Source organism: Eretmochelys imbricata, chromosome 11 (assembly GCF_965152235.1).
Source record: "Eretmochelys imbricata isolate rEreImb1 chromosome 11, rEreImb1.hap1, whole genome shotgun sequence".
Classification (NCBI taxonomy): Eukaryota; Metazoa; Chordata; order Testudines; family Cheloniidae; genus Eretmochelys; species Eretmochelys imbricata.
The window spans coordinates 36848226-36869583 of record NC_135582.1 but is presented as its reverse complement, the minus strand read 5'-3'; the positions used below and the strand labels follow the sequence as shown (position 1 = coordinate 36869583).

The 21358-nt window shown below is 38.9% G+C and overlaps 1 protein-coding gene across 7 annotated transcripts in view; it reads left to right on the top strand.

Moving 5' to 3' along the window:
- The window catches only part of LOC144272506 (sodium channel protein type 1 subunit alpha), a 120398-nt gene that overhangs the window by 45304 nt on the left and 53736 nt on the right, over positions 1–21358 (top strand). For 2 of the 7 annotated variants that reach the window (XM_077830622.1, XM_077830623.1), the window contains exons 7-17: positions 2241–2304; positions 3038–3179; positions 4072–4278; positions 4980–5279; positions 6095–6304; positions 7636–7768; positions 9218–9456; positions 12245–12418; positions 13027–13383; positions 14240–14719; positions 20563–20680. In XM_077830622.1, the coding sequence (XP_077686748.1) occupies positions 2241–2304; positions 3038–3179; positions 4072–4278; positions 4980–5279; positions 6095–6304; positions 7636–7768; positions 9218–9456; positions 12245–12418; positions 13027–13383; positions 14240–14719; positions 20563–20680 (2424 nt within the window). Of the gene's footprint in view, positions 1–2240; positions 2305–3037; positions 3180–4071; positions 4279–4979; positions 5280–6094; positions 6476–7635; positions 7769–9217; positions 9457–12244; positions 12419–13026; positions 13384–14239; positions 14720–20562; positions 20681–21358 lie in introns of all 7 variants that reach the window. The other 5 variants (XM_077830619.1, XM_077830620.1, XM_077830617.1 and 2 more) reach the window with 3 other exon arrangements.

Sequence of the window (21358 nt, the reverse complement as noted above, 5' to 3'; positions counted from 1 at the left end):
CAGAGTTGTTACTTTCAAAGGGATTTTCATTAATTATACCCCAGTAATTTTCATTAATTTTACCCCAGGAAACTCTGTAGCTGCCCCATAAGAACACGTGAACGGTCGTATTGGGTCAGACCAATGGTACATCTAGCCCAGTATTCTGTCTTTAGATAGTGGCCAGTGCCAGGTGCTTCAGAGGGAATGAATAGATCAGGATGATCATCTTGTGATCCATCCTCTATTGTCCACTCCCAGCTTCTGGCAGTCAGAGGCTAGTAACATCCAGAGCGTGGAGTTGCATCACTGACCATCTTGGCTAATAGCCATTGGTACCTATTCTTCATGAACTTATCTAATTCTTTTTTTAATCCAGTTATACTTGTGGCCTTCAAATCATCACCTGGCAGTGAGTTCCATAGGTTGACTGTATTGTGTGAAGAAGTACTTCCTTGTGGTTGTTTTAAACCTTCTGCCTGTTAATTTCATTGGGTGACTCCTGGTTCCTGTGTTATGTGAAGGGGTAAATAACACTTCCTTATTCACTTTCTCCACACCATTCATGATTTTATAGACCTCTCTCATATCCTCCTTAGTCAGTTCTTCTCCAAGCTGAACAGTCCCAGTCTTTTTAATCTCTCCACATATGGAAGCTGTTAATCATTTTTGTTGCCCTTCTCTGTACCTTTTCGAATTCTAATATATCTTTTTTGAGATGGGGCAACCAGAACTGCATGCAGTATTCAAAGTGTGGGCATACCATAGATTTATATAGTGCCATTATGATATTTTCTGTCTTATTAATTATCCCTTTCCTAATGGTTCCTAACATTCTGGTAGTTTTTTTGACTGCTGCTACATATTGAGTGGATGTTTTCAGAGAACTAGCCACAATGACTTCAAGCTCTCTTTCTTGAGTGGTAACAGCTACTTTAGATCCCTTCATTCCTCCCATGGAGCACGAATACAATCCCTAGCCCATAAAAATACATATAACATGTATAAAGATGATACAGTAGGCTGGATTTTCCAAGCGTCCATAATATTTGTCACACCCAGGTATTGCTCCAATCTCTCACCTGAGTTTAGTGGTACTTTCAGTTGGCCTAGCTGGGATAGCTGGGGTCTGTGTTAGAGCTCAGGTTCTATGTTCACTCAGGCTGTTAACTCACCCACTTTTCACTGAGGATGCAGGCTAAATCACTTGAGTGCTAATAGTCCTTCAGTGCCTTGCAACAATTCCCCTTGTGTGCGCAAAAGGACAGACAGGTTCTCCCACAATTCACTGGGTAAGAATCATACAGCAGCTCAGCTTTCCGTAGCACAAAGAACCATGGGATATGACACACACAAGTGAGTATAGCACCTGTGAGGACACAGTAACTTGAGTATGGCTTTGCATTGTGGCTGCTCACGCCTGGGCTAGGCTAACCCTGGTGCTCAGACCGGTGTGCTGGTCACCTAGGCTAACTCTGCAATGAAAGCATACCTACATTGTTTAGAGTGGCTGACAGTTGTGGAATTATTGGTTGATCTTAAACTTATTAGTCTCTAATGACTAGCTGCCTCTGACAGCTACAGTTATTTGTAAATGCAACAGTTGAGGACTCGGTAATGCTAGTCAAAAAAATAATGGCTCATTAAATCAGACTAGCCAAAATCTTTTAAAATAGGGTAAATTCTATCTACTAAAACAAATAAATACAAAATAAAGTTCCAAAAAATGTTAAATGCTTCATTGCACATTTGAAAGGAAAAATGTACAGTTAATTCAGCTCTAACAGCATCTATCAGGATTCTTGATGCTATTTGACACATTGACAGTCTAAATTAAAGATACCAATTTTCTGGCAATTTATATTGTCACTTCGATTTTATGTTCATGTTGAAGAAATCATTTATGCTGGTTTAAAATTGAATTGTGAAAATAATCTTAACATTCTGATGAATAAAGCAATAGTAATAATGTATCAGGTTACTTTGTTTTAGTCAAATGTATTATTTTTGAATTTTGGTGCTCAAATGTGTAAATGTGTAGTTCAGCCCCTTAACTCCTCTGAGCTAAAATCATACCAGTCAAAAACTATCCACTGTCATAAAAATGTTTCATAAAACTGTTCAAGTTGTACGTGGTAGAATTACTCGTGTAAAGTAAAGGACTGGGTTTATTCAACATTGTTTAAATGAGTTCAGTATGTAGTGGTGGAAGATTTATGTAGTAATTTCTTACAGTTTTATGAAAATTATTTTCTAAACAGGTAATTTTTACGTTCTGGAAGGGCAAAACGATGCTCTGCTTTGTGGAAATGGCTCAGATGCAGGGTAAGGACATGTTTCATGACTTTTTATTGTACTATGTAGGAAAAGGATGCAGCATATTCAGATAAGTATCCTGGAATAATTTGATTGACCAGCTGAATGAAATATCTGCCATGTCACATTAGATGTGTTATTGGGATTTGATTCTAGATGTCTGATCCCGGACTTGAGTTCCCAATCATAGCTAGCTGATCTGGTCAGGAGAGGTCAGTTTATTCTTCACTGGGTAGCCAATTCAAAGACGCTTAATAGTAACACATGTTTCTGGCTGCTTGAGAAGTAACAGAAGTACCAGTTAGGAAGGAATGAATGCCTCAACAGTCCGTGCTGCATATGTGCTGATTGATGAAGAATATCAGGCTATTGCAAGGGTGAGTGAAGAATATGGAGACAGACATTTGAAGGTGAAAATACTATTAATCAAGGAATTTACATTGTGTTTTAGAGTAAAGACTAAATAGCTGACAGTTTGGTAGTAAGGCAATACGCAAGTGTTGCTAAGAAACAAAATGCAAATAGAAAATGCCCTTCTGCAGAATTGTGATGTTATACACAATTTGTCAGCTGTCTTTAAATGTAATTTTATAGAGTAGAGCTCTGTCCAACTGCTAGGAGTTCCTGTCTGATGAAGTGACCAAAAACAGCACTTCATAATCCCAAACTTCTATCAGGACCTAGCATCCACTGATATTAGAATAATTGTAAAAGATAACACCTAATATCTCTCCTTTTGTAGTCAATGTCCAGAAGGATATATATGTGTGAAAGCAGGTAGAAATCCCAACTATGGCTACACAAGTTTTGACACATTCAGCTGGGCATTCTTGTCACTGTTTCGACTGATGACTCAGGACTACTGGGAAAACCTTTATCAGTTGGTGAGAACATTTTGTGAAACAAAGACTAAGTATTTTTATACTATCAAATTATACAAAGAGTTTAATATCAGTTCTATTACATCTCTCATATAATCTGATGATGATGGATTCCTACAAAATGAAAAGTAGGTGATGGTAGCGGGGTGGTTACCTGCTCCTCCCCTGTAGGGCTTAAAAGCCAGCCCTGGGAGAGACCCAGGGCTGAGGGCAAGAAAAGCTAGGCTGGTTGGGGAAATGGCTGCAGCTGGGCCATGCCCCAATCAGGCCACAGCTGGGCCTATAAAGGGGCTGCTAGGCTGAAGCTTAGCCAGAGTCTCTCTCTGTGTTCAGAGAGGGAAGGGCCTGGCTGCAGGTACCTGAGGGAATACCTAGATTGGAGCAGGGCTGAGGGGAAAAGGCCAGGGGAGCTCTGGCCTGGAAACCCGCAGGCTGTGAGGCTTAGGTTAGGGCCTATTAGGTACTGCGGTTGCGAGGGGGAAGCCCACGGGTAGACAGAAGCTGCAGGTTCAAACCCCCTTGCCTGTGATAAGTGGCTGATACACTGCAGTCTGCCCTGGGGAGCAGGGCTAAGCGATGACTGGCAGTAGCCAAGACTGAGGTGCGGTGGGGGTAGTGGGTGGGAGTTCCCTGGGGAGGGGAGACCCTCAGGGATTGTTTGGGTTTACTGCCAGGGGACAGCACCCCAGTGGGAGGAGGCATCGGGTCCTGGGAGGGACTGGGGCTCGCGGTAAGGTGGATCACCAGATGACAGAGGGCGCTCTAGAGGCTGATGAGCTAATTCTCAAGGACAACCAGCAGGAGGTGCCGCCGGGTGCGTCCTGCTCTATTACAGTGATTAATTCACATAGTAACATTAACAAGTTAATAAATCTGTATTTATTATTACTTCCAGACACTACGTGCTGCTGGCAAAACATACATGATATTTTTTGTTCTGGTGATTTTCCTGGGCTCTTTCTATCTGATTAACTTGATCCTGGCTGTTGTTGCTATGGCCTATGAAGAGCAGAATCAAGCAAACATGGAAGAAGCAGAACAGAAAGAGGCAGAATTTCAGCAAATGCTTGAACAGCTGAGAAAGCAACAAGAAGCAGCTCAGGTGTAGTTGTGATTTTATATATTTATCAGTTAAATTGTTTATCATATTGTTATCTTGTATTAGTGCATCCAAATGAGTTTTCTATAGATATTGGTCATCAGATTTAGAATGGGTTTAGAGCCCTGTGTTATTAAGTATTCCCTAAAACAATGGGTAGGCCCACTCTGTCTTCAAGAACAGAGCCGGCTCGGATGTTTTCATTGCTGGAAATAAAGACATTTTGCTGTGAGCAACCCAGCCACAGATCCAGAGGAGACTTCAAAAAAATGTATGCACTATTTGTTTGTTTGTTTGAGGATTTGTATTCCATAGCATATACAATGTGGTCACAGAGTATATTCCTTGGAAACCTTATATTTAAGAAGAGAAGCAATATGTGAAGGGTGGGGGGACAGATATGGTCAGAATCTGCACATATTTAGGCAACAGGTATCTGCTATGCCATAGGAAACACTCTGTGACTTTAGCAAGCGGTAAGGATACAGAAAAGAGGTGAGAGAAAATCTCTGAGAAGAAGACAGCTACCTGAAAGTCTCAATGTGCAAAGGCTGCACCAGCCAAAGACTGGACTAGAAAGTTCTCTAGAAGTGAAATTAAAAAGTTTGATGTTTTAGTGTGCTGCCTAGTAATAATGATATGTAGCTCTTATGTGCTTTTCATTGGTAGATCTAATAATAGAAGTATTTATTGTGATATGGCAGGCAGCAGCAGTAGCAGTAGCAACAGCCTCTGCTGGATCAAGAGATCCCAGCGCAGAAGGCGGAATAGGGGGACTGTCAGAAAGTTCTTCTGATGCATCAAAGTTGAGTTCAAAGAGTGCTAAAGAGAGGAGGAACAGAAGGAAGAAGAGAAAGCAGAAAGAACAATATGGAGGAGAGGAGAAGGATGAAGATGAATTTCAAAAATCTGAATCAGAAGGCAGCATCAGAAAGAAAACTTTCCGATTTTCCATTGAAGGGAACAGACTGACATACGAAAAAAAGTATTCGTCCCCCCACCAGGTACTGTATAAAGTGGTGTTAGTTCTAAAGTGTATTAGAAGCATCAGGGGCTTTCAAAAATTGTTGCAGTATTACAGGTATAACAGTGTGACTTGTCTACATGAAGAAGGAAGACACCAAACTTTTATTTAATCCTAACTATCTTTATTGTTGCTGGTGTTTCAAGAAAATTTTACCTAACTGATATAGACAACTTCTTGAAAAAAATCCATATAGAATTTAATGCAGAATAGTTTTTCTATAGAATTTGTAAATCAGAATATAATATGTAATAGGGAATTATATCCCTGTAATTGAATTCCATACGTTGGTTTAAAAATTCTATAAAAATATATTCTCTGTTCAATATTATAGTATTGTTTTAGAGTAATTGCCATAGAACCCTATTGGTTTCATTACCTATTAAATATAGAACTTGTCCATAAGTATATCCATGGATTTTATTTGTACTTGACTAATGTTTCCAGATCTTGCTTAAGTATGTAGAGGATGCTATGTTTATGTCTGTTCTGTTCTCATTTTATACCAGTTATCTTGCTGATCCATACCACAAATCTCATTGGCTTCAACAGGAGCTGGGGTGGCTCAGGTTCAGTTTTTGTTTTGTTAATTCACAAATAGTGGATTTTAAATTTACAAAGCAAGTTCAGTGAAATTAATGCATCTTGAAATCTGAAAGCAGAATTTGGTTCCTGGAAAAGATTATTAATTTATTTATGAAAACAACTTCTACAACATGTTAACTCCATTTTTATAAAAAAAAAATATAGGGTTTAAGGGTTTCAGCTAATAATTATATTTTTATTTTCTTACAGTCTTTGCTGAGCATTCGTGGCTCCCTGTTTTCTCCAAGGCGCAACAGCAAAACGAGTCTTTTCAGCTTCAGAGGTCGAGCAAGGGATATAGGATCAGAAAATGACTTTGCTGATGATGAACACAGCACTTTTGAAGATAATGATAGCAGAAGAGATTCTCTTTTTGTGCCACGCAGACATGGTGAACGGCGCAACAGTAATATTAGTCAGGCCAGTAGGTCATCCAAGGTCCAGGCGGTGTTTCCAGCGAATGGGAAGATGCATAGCACTGTAGATTGCAATGGAGTAGTTTCCCTGGTTGGTGGACCATCTGTTCCTACGTCGCCTGTTGGACAACTTCTGCCAGAGGTGATAATAGATAAACCAGCTACTGATGACAATGTAAGGAAGATTTAAATAGCTCAGGCATGGTGGTCTTTTCTTACTGCACCAGCCTGTATTTTCTACAGAATGGAATTCCTTAGGAATAATCCTGGCTGGCCAAGCTATGAATGTTCCTGCATCTTGTAAAACCTTTAATATACTAACAAAATAAGTTTGAAATTTAAGTATTTACCTGCAAAAATTCTCAGAGCTAACAAGAAAAAAATCAAATTAATGTGCAAGTATCTGTCTATTATATACCCATAAAAATAGGGTAGAACTTACTGTAGCTATTAAAAATTTCTATCTGGCCACATTGGATAAGATTTCAACTTACTATACAAATAAAAAGGGCATATAATAAAGTGAATTCAGTCAATATGACCCTGAATTTGTTGTAGATCATTTTGATAACATTGGACTTTATCAGCTCATTGCAATATAATAGTATACATTCAGCACTACCATATATGTTTTCATTCTTATGCGCTTCCCCCTTTTTTGATGTAGGTCTCTAGTATAGAAAATAAACTAAACAGTTATTTGAGGCATCACATTCATGCGCCCACCTTCAAAAACAAAAATGTCTGTGTGCACATGTGTTGTAATCTATGTGTATATACAGATAACCAGATATTTTTAGAGACATTCTGCTATCTTATTTCAAGGTTGTCCACTTAGAGTACTTGGGAGTACACCGGCATGTGGAAGCATGACTAAATCAGACTTTTTTTATTTGTTGCTATTTAAGACTGGATGGATACCTTATAATTTTACAATGAGACGTTTTATAAGTAGTAGTAAACATCTGCAAATTGAAAACATTTTACAATAATATGGTGGTTTTCAATATGTTTGACTCATTTCTCATAACTGAGATTTAGAGAGTTTGAATAATTATTCAATTTCATATTTCTCTCCCACAAACTTCATGTTCTGTATTAAACTGAGGATTTCTAGTAACTGACTGTGCTGGAGGACGAGTGATTCAATTGAAAAAAATTCTTTAATATATTTTGAAAATGCTAGGTTAATACAATAAGTAAGAAAAGTCTTGCATGATAAATTTAAATTGCATGAAGCATGTATTCCTTCACATTTAGAAATTCAATGTGTATAGTATTTGCTTATTATATCACTCAAGATGATGATCCTATCCATTATTATTCTGTTTGCAGGGCATGACTACTGAAACAGAAACAAGAAAGAGAAGATCCAGTTCCTTTCATGTTTCTATGGATTTTCTGGAAGACCCTGCTCAAAGAGAGAGGGCAATGAGTATAGCTAGCATACTCACAAATACTATGGAAGGTGTGTAAAATATTGAATTTAAAATGTTAGTGTATTTTCAGTGAACTTCTGAAACTTTCATTTGAAACTAAAACAATTTTAGATATGTGCATATTAACTTGATATTGTCCCTCTATACCAGTGGCGCTGGAAAATGTTTAGTAAGTTGGGGTGCTGAAAGCCAGCCCCCGTACTTTTCTCCACACCCCACCCCTCCAAGCTGAGGCTGGGAGCAGGGCTGTGTCTCTGGGAGTGGGGGACCTGGACAGAGGTAAGGGGACCAGGGCGGGTATGGGGCCAGGAACAGAGCCCTGGGCAGGGGATGGCAGCCAGGACCCCACATGCGGGGCAAGGAGCAGAGCTCTGGCTGTGGGGCCTGGCGCAGGACCCTGGGAGTGGAGCCCTGGAAGCAAGTGGCTGGGTTTGGGGCTCTGGGTATGGGGCCAGCGACTGGAAAGCGGGGCCAGTGACCAGAACCTGAGCCCCAGGTGCAGGGTTAGGGAGCAGAATGCGGGGCGAGGGGTCAGGAGTGGGGCCCTGGGCATGGGGCTGGCACCAGGACCCGAGCCCCAGGCACAGGACCTGGGGAGTGGAGTCCCGGGCAGAGAGCTAGGAGCAGGGCCCCAGGTGCGGAGCCAGCAACAGGGGAGTGGGGCACAGGGCCAGCCCCCAGGACCTAATCACCCCTCCCTCTGCCCTGCACACCTCTACTTCCTGCACCTATGCTCTCAGAAAATATTTCTAGGTAGACTAAAAACTCCCAATCAATGTGTTTGTCTCACATTACTTAGTGAGATTTTTGTGTCATTGTTTTTTGACCATTCCATGTCATGTGGTCACAAAGCACTGATTTTGCTATTATAAAACTTATCATAGCTGCAAAAATCCATATCACTGTGCACAAAGTGGCTGCATAAGTATGTATGTTTTTGTGCTCAGGTAAGAATTTCTTTTCAAGTAGATGAATATTTAATGGACATACCTGCTGTATCAGGAGTTCTCAACCTTTTTCTTTTTGAGGCCCCCCCCCACAGCATGCTGTTAAACTCCCCGGTCCGCCAGTGCCACAACTTTTTTTTTTCTGCATATAAAAACCAGGGCCAGCATTAGCTGGTAGCAAGCATGGCAATTGCCCGGGGCTCCACGCCACAGGGGCCCCACGAAGTTAAATTGCCTAGGCTTTGGGTTGAGCCCTGAGTGGTGGGGTTCAGGGCCACGGGCTTCAGCCCTGCATGACGGGGCTTTGGCTTTCTGCCCTGGGTCCCAGAGAATCTAACACTGACCCTGCTTGGCGGACCCCTTGAAACCTGCTCATAGTCCCCCACAGGGGACCCTGGACCCCTGGTTGAGAACCACGGTGCTATACCATTCTCTGAAAATATGGCTAGAGGATTTCGAAAAGGTCTCTGACACTGTAGTATGGCATGCAGGTATTTTACATTTTATATTTTTTTACCCATTTGTCCTTAGAACTTGAAGAATCAAGACAGAAATGCCCACCATGCTGGTACAAATTTGCAAACATTTTCTTGATATGGGACTGCAGTCCACATTGGTTAAAAGTAAAACATATTGTCAATTTAGTTGTGATGGACCCATTTGTTGATCTCGCTATTACTATTTGCATTGTTTTAAATACACTATTTATGGCCATGGAACATTATCCAATGACTGAAGAATTCAGTAATGTACTTTCTGTTGGAAACCTGGTAAGTCTTCCAGTTTGTCTTGTGACATGTTGTTTTTGCTTATTTGTTTGGTTTTGAAGGAGATATATCTGTATTATAGCTTTAAGCAGGAATTCCTTCTTTTTTTTTTTTAACTGATTTAGTTGTCCTTTAGGTCTATATTTCACTAAATTTTTGGAGCTCCCACCTTCAATCCTTTCTCAAGACATATAGATTAACAGTATAAAGTAATATTTTGTTTAATACATCATTTGGCAAATCTATTGAATCATCTCAGGTTTAATCTATTCAAACCTCCTTGACATGTTTGAATTTCATCTTCATATCAATATATACAAATATGCTTTTCTGTAGTTTCTTCAGGCACATCTATTGAAAGGTAGTATTTCCAGAGATTTATGTTAAAACACTCAGAAACAACAATTTTCAGTATGGAAATGTAGTTTCCTAAAATGTATCTCTGTAGGTTTTCTCATTGTAAATGGCCATCAGATTGGTTAGTAACCTGGCAGTGCTATGGTTAGTATATATTAAGAAGTTTGTCAGTTGGTTCTCTGCAGCTCTAAAGCATTTAAATTAAGAGGTTGGATCATGTAAACATATTTAAACACTTGAACCTACAGTTCTACTTTTATTTCAAGAATAGATTTCATGTAATGTGTGTCTTTATCACTTTTATTTCTGCAATGTGAAGGAAATATATTTTTAGAACATGTAAATAACTGTAATACTAGATGATGCAGAATTAGCAGGCAGGCAAAAAACCTGATTCTCTATACTTCAAATAATATACTTTGCGTTAAGAACAGGACATTTTATATGACAATCACATGATAAACCATAAAATTTGGTGTTCTAGAATTGTATATTTTGTTTCCCATCCAAGGAAATGTCTTCTAACCTTGGTTGGTAAGAGTATTCTACATTATATAATTTGATATATATATCATTGCAAAGTGTAAGTGTGAAAGGGGGACAATGTTTATGAATTTGCCAAGGTGCCAGTTAGATTTTAAAGCTGAAATCTAACAAACTGGGTTCATCAATATAGAATGGAATTTAATAGGATATCTCCTTTTCCTTGCATCCAGGGAGTGTAAGCTTAATTTTTTTTTTTTTTTAATGCTGGGTTCTTTTCAAGTCAACTTTTAACTTGAACAATATTTTTCAAATCAGGACACTTGCTTATTTTTAACTAACCTGTAATTTATTAATTACTTAAAACCACATTAATATACAATCACTAGTTCATCACTCAAGTGTAGACGACAAATGTTTTAGATGTGTACTGCACACGTAATAGTCTTATAAGCAATTATCACAGTCTAGAGTTGAGTTATATCAAAGAACAATGTAAATTACCATGATTTCTTATTAAACTGAGTTATGATCATCAGTTCTTTAGTACCCAACATATATTTATCACACTTCCAAGAATGCCCTTGTCTCTAAGACACTTTAAAGCTTTAGGCGCTGACTTTTATTTTTCCCTGGGGGTGCCTCACCCCTGTTCTACCTGAAGCCCTGCCCTCACTTCACTCCTTCCCCTGAGGCCCCGCCCTTTCTCTGCCTTGGCTGATCTTAGGGTCCTTAGACAAAGTGTCTCATATGATGTGAACCATTTTTTATCAGATTTTCTTCCTAGGTGGGTCCTTTTTTGGAATAAACAGAGATGGATAGTTTTTCTAATTGTTGAGGGCCAGAAGGACTCAGTAGTTAATCATTCTATATATATCCCTTACAAAAGCTTAATTGGAAATGAAGTTAGTGTGCCTAAACTACCTATAATATTAAATGCTGCCATAATCCTGTTTACGATCTAATATGCATTGAAATCAAGGAGAAGACTCCTGGGCAGATCCCCACCTGATGTAAATTGTTGATCTTGCTAGATCTTGTGAAATTAGGCCATATAAGAGCATATCTTTATAGTGTCATTAATATCCCAACAATAGTGTTCTAGGGAGAGTAGCATGTAATTTCTTGGAAATAATTCTATTGCATAATGTGCAAATAAAATTGGGGACATTCCTTGTGCTGTGGAAAAAAGAGCTTGGCGTTCTAATAGTTAGGGTGACCATATTTTCCCAAAGGGAAAGTGGGACACTGCATGGGGCCGGGTGAGGCCTCACTCTACCTCCCCGCATGCAGAGCTGTTCCAAGACCCCCCTGCCGCCCACTCGTGCATGGCTGGCCTGAGCCACTCTCCTGAGCCCTCCCTCCCGTGCAGGGTTGACGTTGCCACTCCTCGCTCCCGCACATTCCTCCGTGCTCCACTAGGGGTAGCACCCCACTTTTTTGGCAAAACTGTTTGCTGTTGCCAACTGGTCATCAGATGGCAAGAAAAAAATGAGATAAATTCCCAGTTTTGCCCAAAAAAATTGGGACGGCCAGGACAGGGTTTAAAAAAGGTACTATCTCCTACAAAATAGGATGTATGGTCACCCTAAATAGTCTTAAAATTGTATTATAAACCAGAAGCTTAAGTAATTTGTTTCCTGAAAAATTAAATCAAATGAAAAGAAGATTCAGTACTTGTTCTTTGATGGAGTTTCTATCGGAAGCTGTGTATAAGATGTCCCTATGATCATTCTTTTAAAAGCAACAAATTTTAAACACTAATAATGAAGTACTAAATAAAATAATTTGACCTTCCTTTGATTATTTTAGGGATTTGAATTTAAGGATTTTTGTGAATAGCCATTCTAAATAATGGTCATTGAAGATATGTAGCTGGAATGTAAAATCTGCACAAATACTGGAAATATTAAATTTTCCAACTGAATAATAAATTGCCTTTTGAATGTAGGTCTTCACTGGGATCTTCACAGCAGAAATGTTTCTGAAGATAATTGCCAAGGATCCTTATTATTATTTCCAAGAAGGCTGGAATATTTTTGATGGTTTTATTGTAACACTTAGTTTGGTTGAACTTGGTCTTGCAGATGTTGAAGGACTATCAGTTCTCCGATCATTCAGATTGGTAAATATATTAATAAAACGTTATTGCAAGTTACAATTACAGGCTTTGTTGAAGTAATATTTTAATTCAACTTTTGTGTCTTAACAAGATACCTTGAGGTCATTGTGACCCTGATCCAGAAATGTGATCCACTTATATGTACCCCTGTGACATGCAGTGTCGTCCTATTGTCTTTAGTGGGGACTCTGCAGGAATCCATATTAATACATTCCAATGTAGGAGTGGGGCCTATTTCCAAATTTTTATTGCGAATACTTACTTCAGGTATTCCACAATGAAGAAACAAATAGACTCACTGAATATCTTTCTTGTGCTCTTATTGATATTATCAGACTGGATCTCTTCTTTATGTACACACAGGTAGGTAGGTAACCTTGAAGTTCTGTGGCATCTGAGGTAACACTGAATCCGAGATTCTAAGTTGCATGAGGTGTCTCTGGGCTTTTACATCCTTGATCCAAGACTATGCTCTTGGGGTACCAAGTTGTAAAAGTCTGCAGCATTTTCGTCATTGGCAGCAATACTTTTTTCACAAACTAATTTGTAAAACACTTTTTTGTATCTCCGTTAAAATCAGTACTAACAATACCTTTTTTTTTTTTTTTCAGTTACGAGTTTTCAAATTGGCAAAATCTTGGCCAACACTGAATATGCTGATAAAGATTATTGGTAACTCAGTTGGGGCTCTGGGAAATTTGACCTTGGTGCTGGCCATCATTGTCTTCATTTTTGCTGTGGTTGGTATGCAGTTGTTTGGTAAAAACTACAAGGAATGTGTCTGCAAAATTGCAAGTGACTGTGTACTTCCACGCTGGCACATGCAAGACTTCTTCCACTCTTTCTTGATAGTATTCCGAGTGTTGTGTGGAGAATGGATAGAGACTATGTGGGACTGTATGGAGGTTGCAGGCCAAGCTATGTGCCTTACTGTCTTCATGATGGTCATGGTGATTGGAAATCTAGTGGTATGTAATCAAAATGTTTCAAAGATTTATTCTGAAAAAAATTCAATCTTGCAATCCAATGAGAATCCTGGCCCCATCTCAAAAAAACACTTAAGCATGTGACTTCACTTGAACGACTCATATGCTTAAAATTAATATTAAGTGCTTTGCTGGATTGGAAACAGAATACTACACACCTTGTAGGATCAAACTCATGATATATAATTATAGAGTGAGCTTATGTTTTTTTTCTGTTTTTGCTATTTGCAAATACAGTGTGCTTCAAATAATGTTCAGCCTGTGCATTTTTTATAAACTTTTTCCAACATATTATTATGTGTCCGGCCATGTAAAACACATGGTATAGTTTCTGCTCTCTGATTGGAGAAGTGAAACTTTTTAAACAGGATGATAAAGAATAACAAACTTCCTGTCTGAATTTTTGACTAAAATTTTTGTGCCAATATTTTTGTAAACTTTCGGGATTCAAAAGCTTTTTCACAAATACTTGCCAGTTGTCTGTCTTGTGATTGGTGAATAATATGGTCCTATGAACCATAGCAAACCATATTTAGGTCTTTCATTTGTCATAATATTTGTGAATCTCTTTTTTACTATATAATTTTCCCTTCAAATCATCATGCATTAGAAAAAGGTGGTTTATAATTCAAGTGTTTTAGTGCAAGCTTATTAAAGATATAACACTCCATTCATTCTAAAAACACAGTTCTTGGGTTGTTTGGGTTGGTTTGGTTTGTTTGTTTGTCTGAAACCCTGGTCCTTTAGACATATACTTCACATAGCTTTAGAAAGTATTCTAGCACAAAATTATTTCCACTGAGATAAATCTAGGAATTCCTTTTCTATCCTGTTCCAGGTTCTGAACCTATTTTTGGCCTTGCTACTGAGCTCATTTAGTGCAGACAACCTTGCTGCCACTGATGATGATAATGAAATGAATAATCTCCAGATTGCTGTAGCAAGAATTGAGAAGGGAATAGATTATGTTAAAAGAAAAGTACGTGAATTCATCCAAAAATCCTTCATTAAAAAACAAAAAGCTTTAAATGAAATCAAACCACTTGAAGAACTAAACAAAAAAGACAGCTGCATTTCTAATCATCTAACAGTGGAAATAAACAAAGACCTTGATTATCTTAAAGATGGCAATGGAACTAGTGGCATAGGCACAGGCAGCAGCGTGGAAAAATATATCATTGATGAAAGTGATTACATGTCGTTCATAAACAACCCAAGCCTCACTGTGACAGTACCGATTGCTGTTGGAGAATCAGATTTTGAAAATTTAAATACAGAAGAGTTTAGCAGTGAGTCGGATCTGGAAGAAAGCAAAGAGGTATTTAAATACTGCTTTTATAATTGTTTTTAATATTGTGATTTTTTTTTTGTTTCAGCATGAACTAGTCTAGTTGAGCACGGTATAAAAACCTATATAGAGTAGACTATATGGACAAGTGAGTATAATATAGGTGGGAATACTTAACTCATGGTTACTGACAGGAGACATAAGGCTCAATTCATCTGTATGCCAGGTCTGAGCTTGGCTCAGAGAATGGCGGGTGGGAACAAGGGTGACTGGGGTAGTTTTATACAACTTTTGGTCCTTCCCTATTCTGAAATGTTTGAGGGCCACTTCAGCTCGCCAAACAGGCTAGAGAAGTCTAAAAGCTATAGGTAGTTATAAGAAGCCCATTGCAACAACAGGCAACAGATAAAGCATAGCAGTGCTCCCGGAACACATCCAACAACAAAGCTCCTGTTAGGAGTAGTGTATAAACTAGTTCTCTGCCACTCAGGGAAGGCCCTACATTATGGGAGCTTCCTGGGAGCCACAGTGCAGGAATGAACTGGGCCCAAAGAATAGATACATCTTTCATGGAAAAAGTTCTCTTTAGCTTTCTGAATGATCATCCTTTTTCAGACCAAGAGTCCAATAAAATTATGTTTAAGTTCAGGTTATCTGATGTACTACAAAACCATTTAGTTGTTAAAGCTGAAAAATAAAGCCAGTGGAAGAACACAAGATACCATAAATGTTTTTTACAAAGTAATGAATTAAATACTAGAATTGCAGTATAGTCAAAGAGAACAGTCTGCACTTGCTCAGCCATTTTGACCAAATGCCATCATTTTTAATAAACAAACTACAATAAGTAAACAAATGGGAACACATATAGGGTTGAATTCTAGCCATACTGATGTCAATGGGAGTTTTCAGAGTAACAGCCGTGTTAGTCTGTATTCGCAAAAAGAAAAGGAGTACTTGTGGCACCTTAGGGACTAACCAATTTATTTGGGCATAAGCTTTCGTGAGCTACAGCTCACTTCATTGGCTGCATACTGTGGAAAGTGCAGAAGATCTTTTATACACACAAAGCATGAAAAAATACCTCCCCACCCCACTCTCCTGCTGGCAATAGCTTATCTAAAGTGACCACTCTCCTTACAATGTGTATGATCAAGGTGGGCCATTTCCAGCACAAATCCAGGGTTTAACAAGAACGTCTGGGGGGGAGCGGTTTAGGAAAAAACAAGGGGAAATAGGTTACCTTGCATAATGACTTAGGCTTGAATAGAGACTGGGAGTGGCTAAGTCATTATGCAAGGTAACCTATTTCCCCTTGTTTTTTCCTAACCCCGCCCCGCCTCTCCCCCCCATAAAGCAGTTTAGAGCAGTCCCTGGGACTACCCTGACCATCTCTACTGGTGATGATATTGTCACCATTTCCCAGTTAATACCTGAGGTATTAATAACCAGCTCCCATTTTGCTGTTAAAGATGGAACAATTTAAATAGTGGTCAAATTTAAGTAAAACTATTTCTCCCAGCATCACACACACCCCTCTGCATAAGGTACCTAGATGCAATATAAGAGGTCACAGGAGGAGCAGTTCCTTCCTGAACCCCACAGATGTTTGAAATGGCTAAAGCATGAGATCTAATGACTTTTCATTGGTTTATCTTCTTAGCTAACTTGAAAGTAAGCAGGCTGTCATAAGTGAAAACGAGCAACCCTGGAAAGGCTGTGGAATGACATGCAAATTACTTTTATCTGTGAAACTGATAAATCCTGGATTTAAGCAACAGTAAAACACAAAAAGAAGAGTTGTGAAAACTATATAAAGTACAATAAATAATGCAAAGTTCAACAAGCAACTGGAATCTGTCTTTTTATAGTTCTATATATAATTCTTTCTGATAGTAATACCATGAATGAGGCAGAACATCAGGAGTCTGTTGGCTCCTTGCTTCCCGCTTCCTCACCTCAGCTAAGAACTATATACACTCTGACACCAGAGGGCTTTTAAGCTAAGGTCCCAATCCTGTAAACAGTTATGTATGTGCTTACTTTTATTACCCTAATTCGCTCAGCTGATTTCAGTGGGATTATTCTCTGTAATAAAATTAAGCGAGTGCACAAGGGTTTACAGGATTAGTGCATACGCCCTGTTTCTGCAAACATGGTAGTAAACACCAGGCTTGGTAGTAAGTGTTTGCATGGATCTATCCCAGGAAAAGGAAAATAAACTACATTTAAGATGTCACCTGTGGAGGATTCTCACTCCTGCATCTTGTGACTCCAAGTGAAAATCATTCAGGAAACTCCCAACTTAAAGATTTTGGCCCTCTGGGGCACTCTAGGCCAGTTTGAAGGTTTTCGCTAGTGGAACACTGATGTCCCAGCACACAGGTTTTTCTGGTGTGGTCGTGCCTCAGACACATTCTTCACAACCAATGCCCTTCTGGTTGCTTTGCACTGTAAGATGAGCAGAGGTGCCTTCAGGAATTCAGTGCCTTAGTGTCTAAACAACTCAGGGCATTTCCAGGTATTTCAGCAGCATCTCCTTTAAAGCATGGCTGCACATTCCAGGATCCTATGGTCCATTTTTTGGCAAGTCTCTCAGAGAAGTTCATGTTTGATACGTCACAGTTCAACCTGATTGCATTAACTTTCCTCTTATACAAGATGAAGGGAAGCTACCTCCCAGGATGCGATGCTGAGGGATGTGTATGATGCAGGAATAATATTGAATTGTGGTGCTAAATTTTCCCTTCTTGAGAACTGACATAGGGAGGCAACAGGCACAGAACTTTGCCTCATCATGTGTAAAGGGGCTTCCCTCCTCGCCAGCATGACTGAATGATACTTTTGCCTCCACTTTCTTTCCTCTCTCAGGTATGTGAGCTCTTGGGTGGATCCAGAGTTTTCTGGATATCAAGTGTTTTTTTTTTTTCCTGTGCCACCCTGCAATTAAAGTTACCTTTATCTCCATACTCCTGTAGCTAAAAGTGGTGGTCTATGCCTTATCAATGGCTTCTGGCTTTTTAGAGTCTGTCTCAAATATTGGAAATCCCCTAGAGCTATGCAGGGGATCGATGACATTAATGTCATGTCCCTTCTTGGTTTTGCAAATCTCTGTTTCTTTGTCTTAGGCAGAAGAATTGAAACTGTGCTTAGCTTCAGCCAATAGGTTCAATAGACAGAGGCAGATGTAGTTTCAGCCTCCTTCCTGCCAGGGGTACATGTTCTACTGCTGAGCAGACAGGAGGCAGCAGCTGTGACTCCTGCTGCCTCCAGCCCTGGATCCTTTCCCTTCCCCCTACCAACCCTGATGGTCTGCACAGCAGGAGGGGCATTGGACCAGGAAGGAGGAAGACCATTTTTTCACTTCCCCTGTGTGGGAAGTAGACTGCTATGAGAGGGAGTTGCACACAAGGGGAAGACCAGTTTTGGTGGAGACAGGCACAAGATAAATGATTGTGTGGAGGGAGGACATCTATGTGGGGGACTGGTGCCACTTAGAGAAAAGCATGGGAGTGACAGCCATGGGAAGGACAGGTACAGGAAGGGGAGTTGGGGCTGGCTATGAAGAGGGAAAGCTAGAGGAGAACAACTAAGGAAAGTGGGACCTAGGTGAGGAGAAGACAGGAGGAGCCTGGGGGAAGGTGGAGATATTGGGGATTGAGGAGGAACTTTGGAGGGGATAAGAAGGTAAGATTTGAGAGAGAGAGAGAGACAATGGGAAACTGTGAGATGGAATCTTTGGAATGGAAAATGAGTGGGATCTTTGTTCACCCACCCAAATAACTAACCTTTTTTCCCTGATGTCCACCCAGAGACAGAAGAGGAAGATTGGTACATGACAGAAAGGGAACTCTTTGGGGGGTGAGAGTAGACATGAGAATTAGGCTGCCAAGATGGGGGAAGAAAGCAAGGAGAAACCTGGAAATGGATTACTTTTCCTATAAAGAAGGCCTATCCTGCTACCCACTAGAATTAAGTTAGACTGTTCATTTATCTTTTTCCCTCACCTTTGGCTAAAGCAAGCTGTCCTTTGCATGCTTTATAGTTTAACTTAACAGAATTCTATTTATATATATTTTTTATAATTTCAGTCAATAATATCAATGTTTATTTTTAAGCATTTTTTCCATTTTTATTAATTTAAATTTTCATAGTTGCAGGAAATTATGGAGACCTCAAACAATAACAATTATTTAATAACAGCAGATTTGAGATTCAAAGTGTTATCTTGTGTTTCAATGGTTTATAAATCTTTATCAACATGACTTTTCAAAATATGCAAAGTAAAGATCCTCAGATCAACAAATCAGACCTGTGTTTTACTATTAATTTGCTAGTCCATTTGTAACAAGCCTAATTCAAAAGTTTAAATCGCTGAGTTTTGACTCTAAGTTCTCAAGCAGCATTTTGTAAAAGAGGAGGAGGACTCAGGGAATTATAGACCAGTCAGTCTAACTTCAATACCTGGAAAGATACCGGAGCAAATTTTTAAACAATCAATTTGTAAGCACCTGTGGAACAATAGGGTTATAAGGAATATCAGCTTTTTTGAAAAATTGCTTCAAGCTCTTATAATTTCAGAGAGAATACTGAAAAGCTTGATTTTTCAAAGAGTAGCTGCTTACTACTTGTGAAAATCAGGTCCTTCACAGTGGCCCAAAATGGGCATCCAAATATTAAAATTTCAGCTGAAGTGACTTCCAAAGTCAGTCAGTGGCAAAACTCCTCAGAACTTCTTGACTTTCAAGCCGTGCTTAGTCCTCAAGTTTACAAACATAAGCAAGCTTTAGGTTCAATGTTAAATGAAACATAAAACCAGTTGGTTACAAACCTCTTGCATAGCGCTATTATTCAAATACTTCTTATGCCTGCACTGCATACAGTATGGCAGTACAGCAACATACACAGAGCAGTGTGTATGTGTACTATTAATTTTCTTAAGTAAGTCTTAATTATGCTTATTGGAAATAATTTCCCTAAAAAGTTTACTAAGGTCTACCACAACTCAGCTACCCCCAAGTATTCCTTTATTAGTTACAGGCCACTAGATATTGATTACATCCAAAATACAAGCATATACATACTTATACTCTCTATTCTAGTCCTAATGCAGTTATAAGCATTGGCCAAATACTCACAACAAAATCAGGTTCAGGAGATACCTTCACATTATGGTGTGACTCCAGAATAGTAAGGAACAGCGCCGACAAAGAAACTCCAAAAACCTTGCCCTTTATACGCTATAATAAACAAGTGCTGTCATGGCAGGTTATCAGACCTTAGCTAAAGCTGGATAAGGCAGTTTAGGGCTAAACCCAGTTCTCTGTCCCAGTTAAAACAAGCAGTCCTAATTACTGGACTAAGCTTTTCTTTATCATAAATTAAACAAACCTATCTAACCAATTATTTGCTGTGCCTGGACCCATTAAACAATGTATTCTTTATTTGTATTACTTCAACCCAAACCTTAGAGAAAATAATGCTGGTATTTCAAGGGACACTAGAAATTTAATACAAACAACCCTTTTTCTCATGATCCCCTTCATTTTGCTAACAACCAAACTCAATTTAAAACCATAGTTCACTCAGGCCCAGGATATAGGCCTATATTTCTAGAATGTTTTCCAGAAACAATAATAATAATTAATAACATGCCTGACTTTTTTTAACTTTGTATTAAAAAGACACATACAGTACCGAAGTGGCAGCTAAAATGGGCACAAATGTATCACTTATTTACCTAAATCGAGCATTAAAACATTTAAAAATGTAAAAGACTAGGTGCGTACTATTAATTTTTGCTATGTCTGTGAGTATTAATATTTACCATAAATATGTTGATTAAATCTTTCTGGGGGTTTTTTATTTAACAGAAGCTAAATTTGTCCAGCTCGTCTGAAGGTAGCACGGTTGATATTGGACATCCTGAAGAAGAGCAACATGCAGCTGAACCCGAAGAAGCTGCTGAGCCAGAGGCCTGTTTTACAGAAGGTGAGTGAAGCAAAATATAATCTGTACTGTTAAAAATATGAAGTAAAATGAAATATTTACTTACACTGTCGAATAATATTTATGGCTTGAAATATTTGCTATTTTGTCAAACATAAACACTAAAAAATCATGAATTTTAGCAATGGTATATTCAGTACATAATATACACTGAAGATAATTATAATCTGTATACTGCTGATGTGGATTTATAACAATTTTCAGATAACAAAGAATTGGGAAAAATCATATAAGCAGATTGCCATTATTCTCAAAAATAGAAGAAATCTGTTTGTTTTTTCTGAGGGTTCTGAATTAGCACCAACTGGAGTAGTATTTAAAAATTGGAAACTGTCCTAATTAGCTGTTGTTAACACTTAGCACTTATTCAGCACTTTTCATAGCTAGCTCTCTGAGACAATTAGAAAGGTGAATAAGATTTTGTCTACACTAGCATTTTTGTTGCTAAAACTTTTGTCAGTCAGGGTAGTGGGAAAAAAACACCCCGACTGACAAAAGTTTCACCAACAAAAGTGCTGGTGTAGACAGCGCTGTGTCTTCTGCCAACATAGCTACCACCACTCGTTAAGGATGGTTTAATTATACTGGCGGGAGAACTCTACCACTTACGCAGGAGACCTTACAGTGGCGCATCGGCAGAAGTACAGCTGTGCTGCTGTA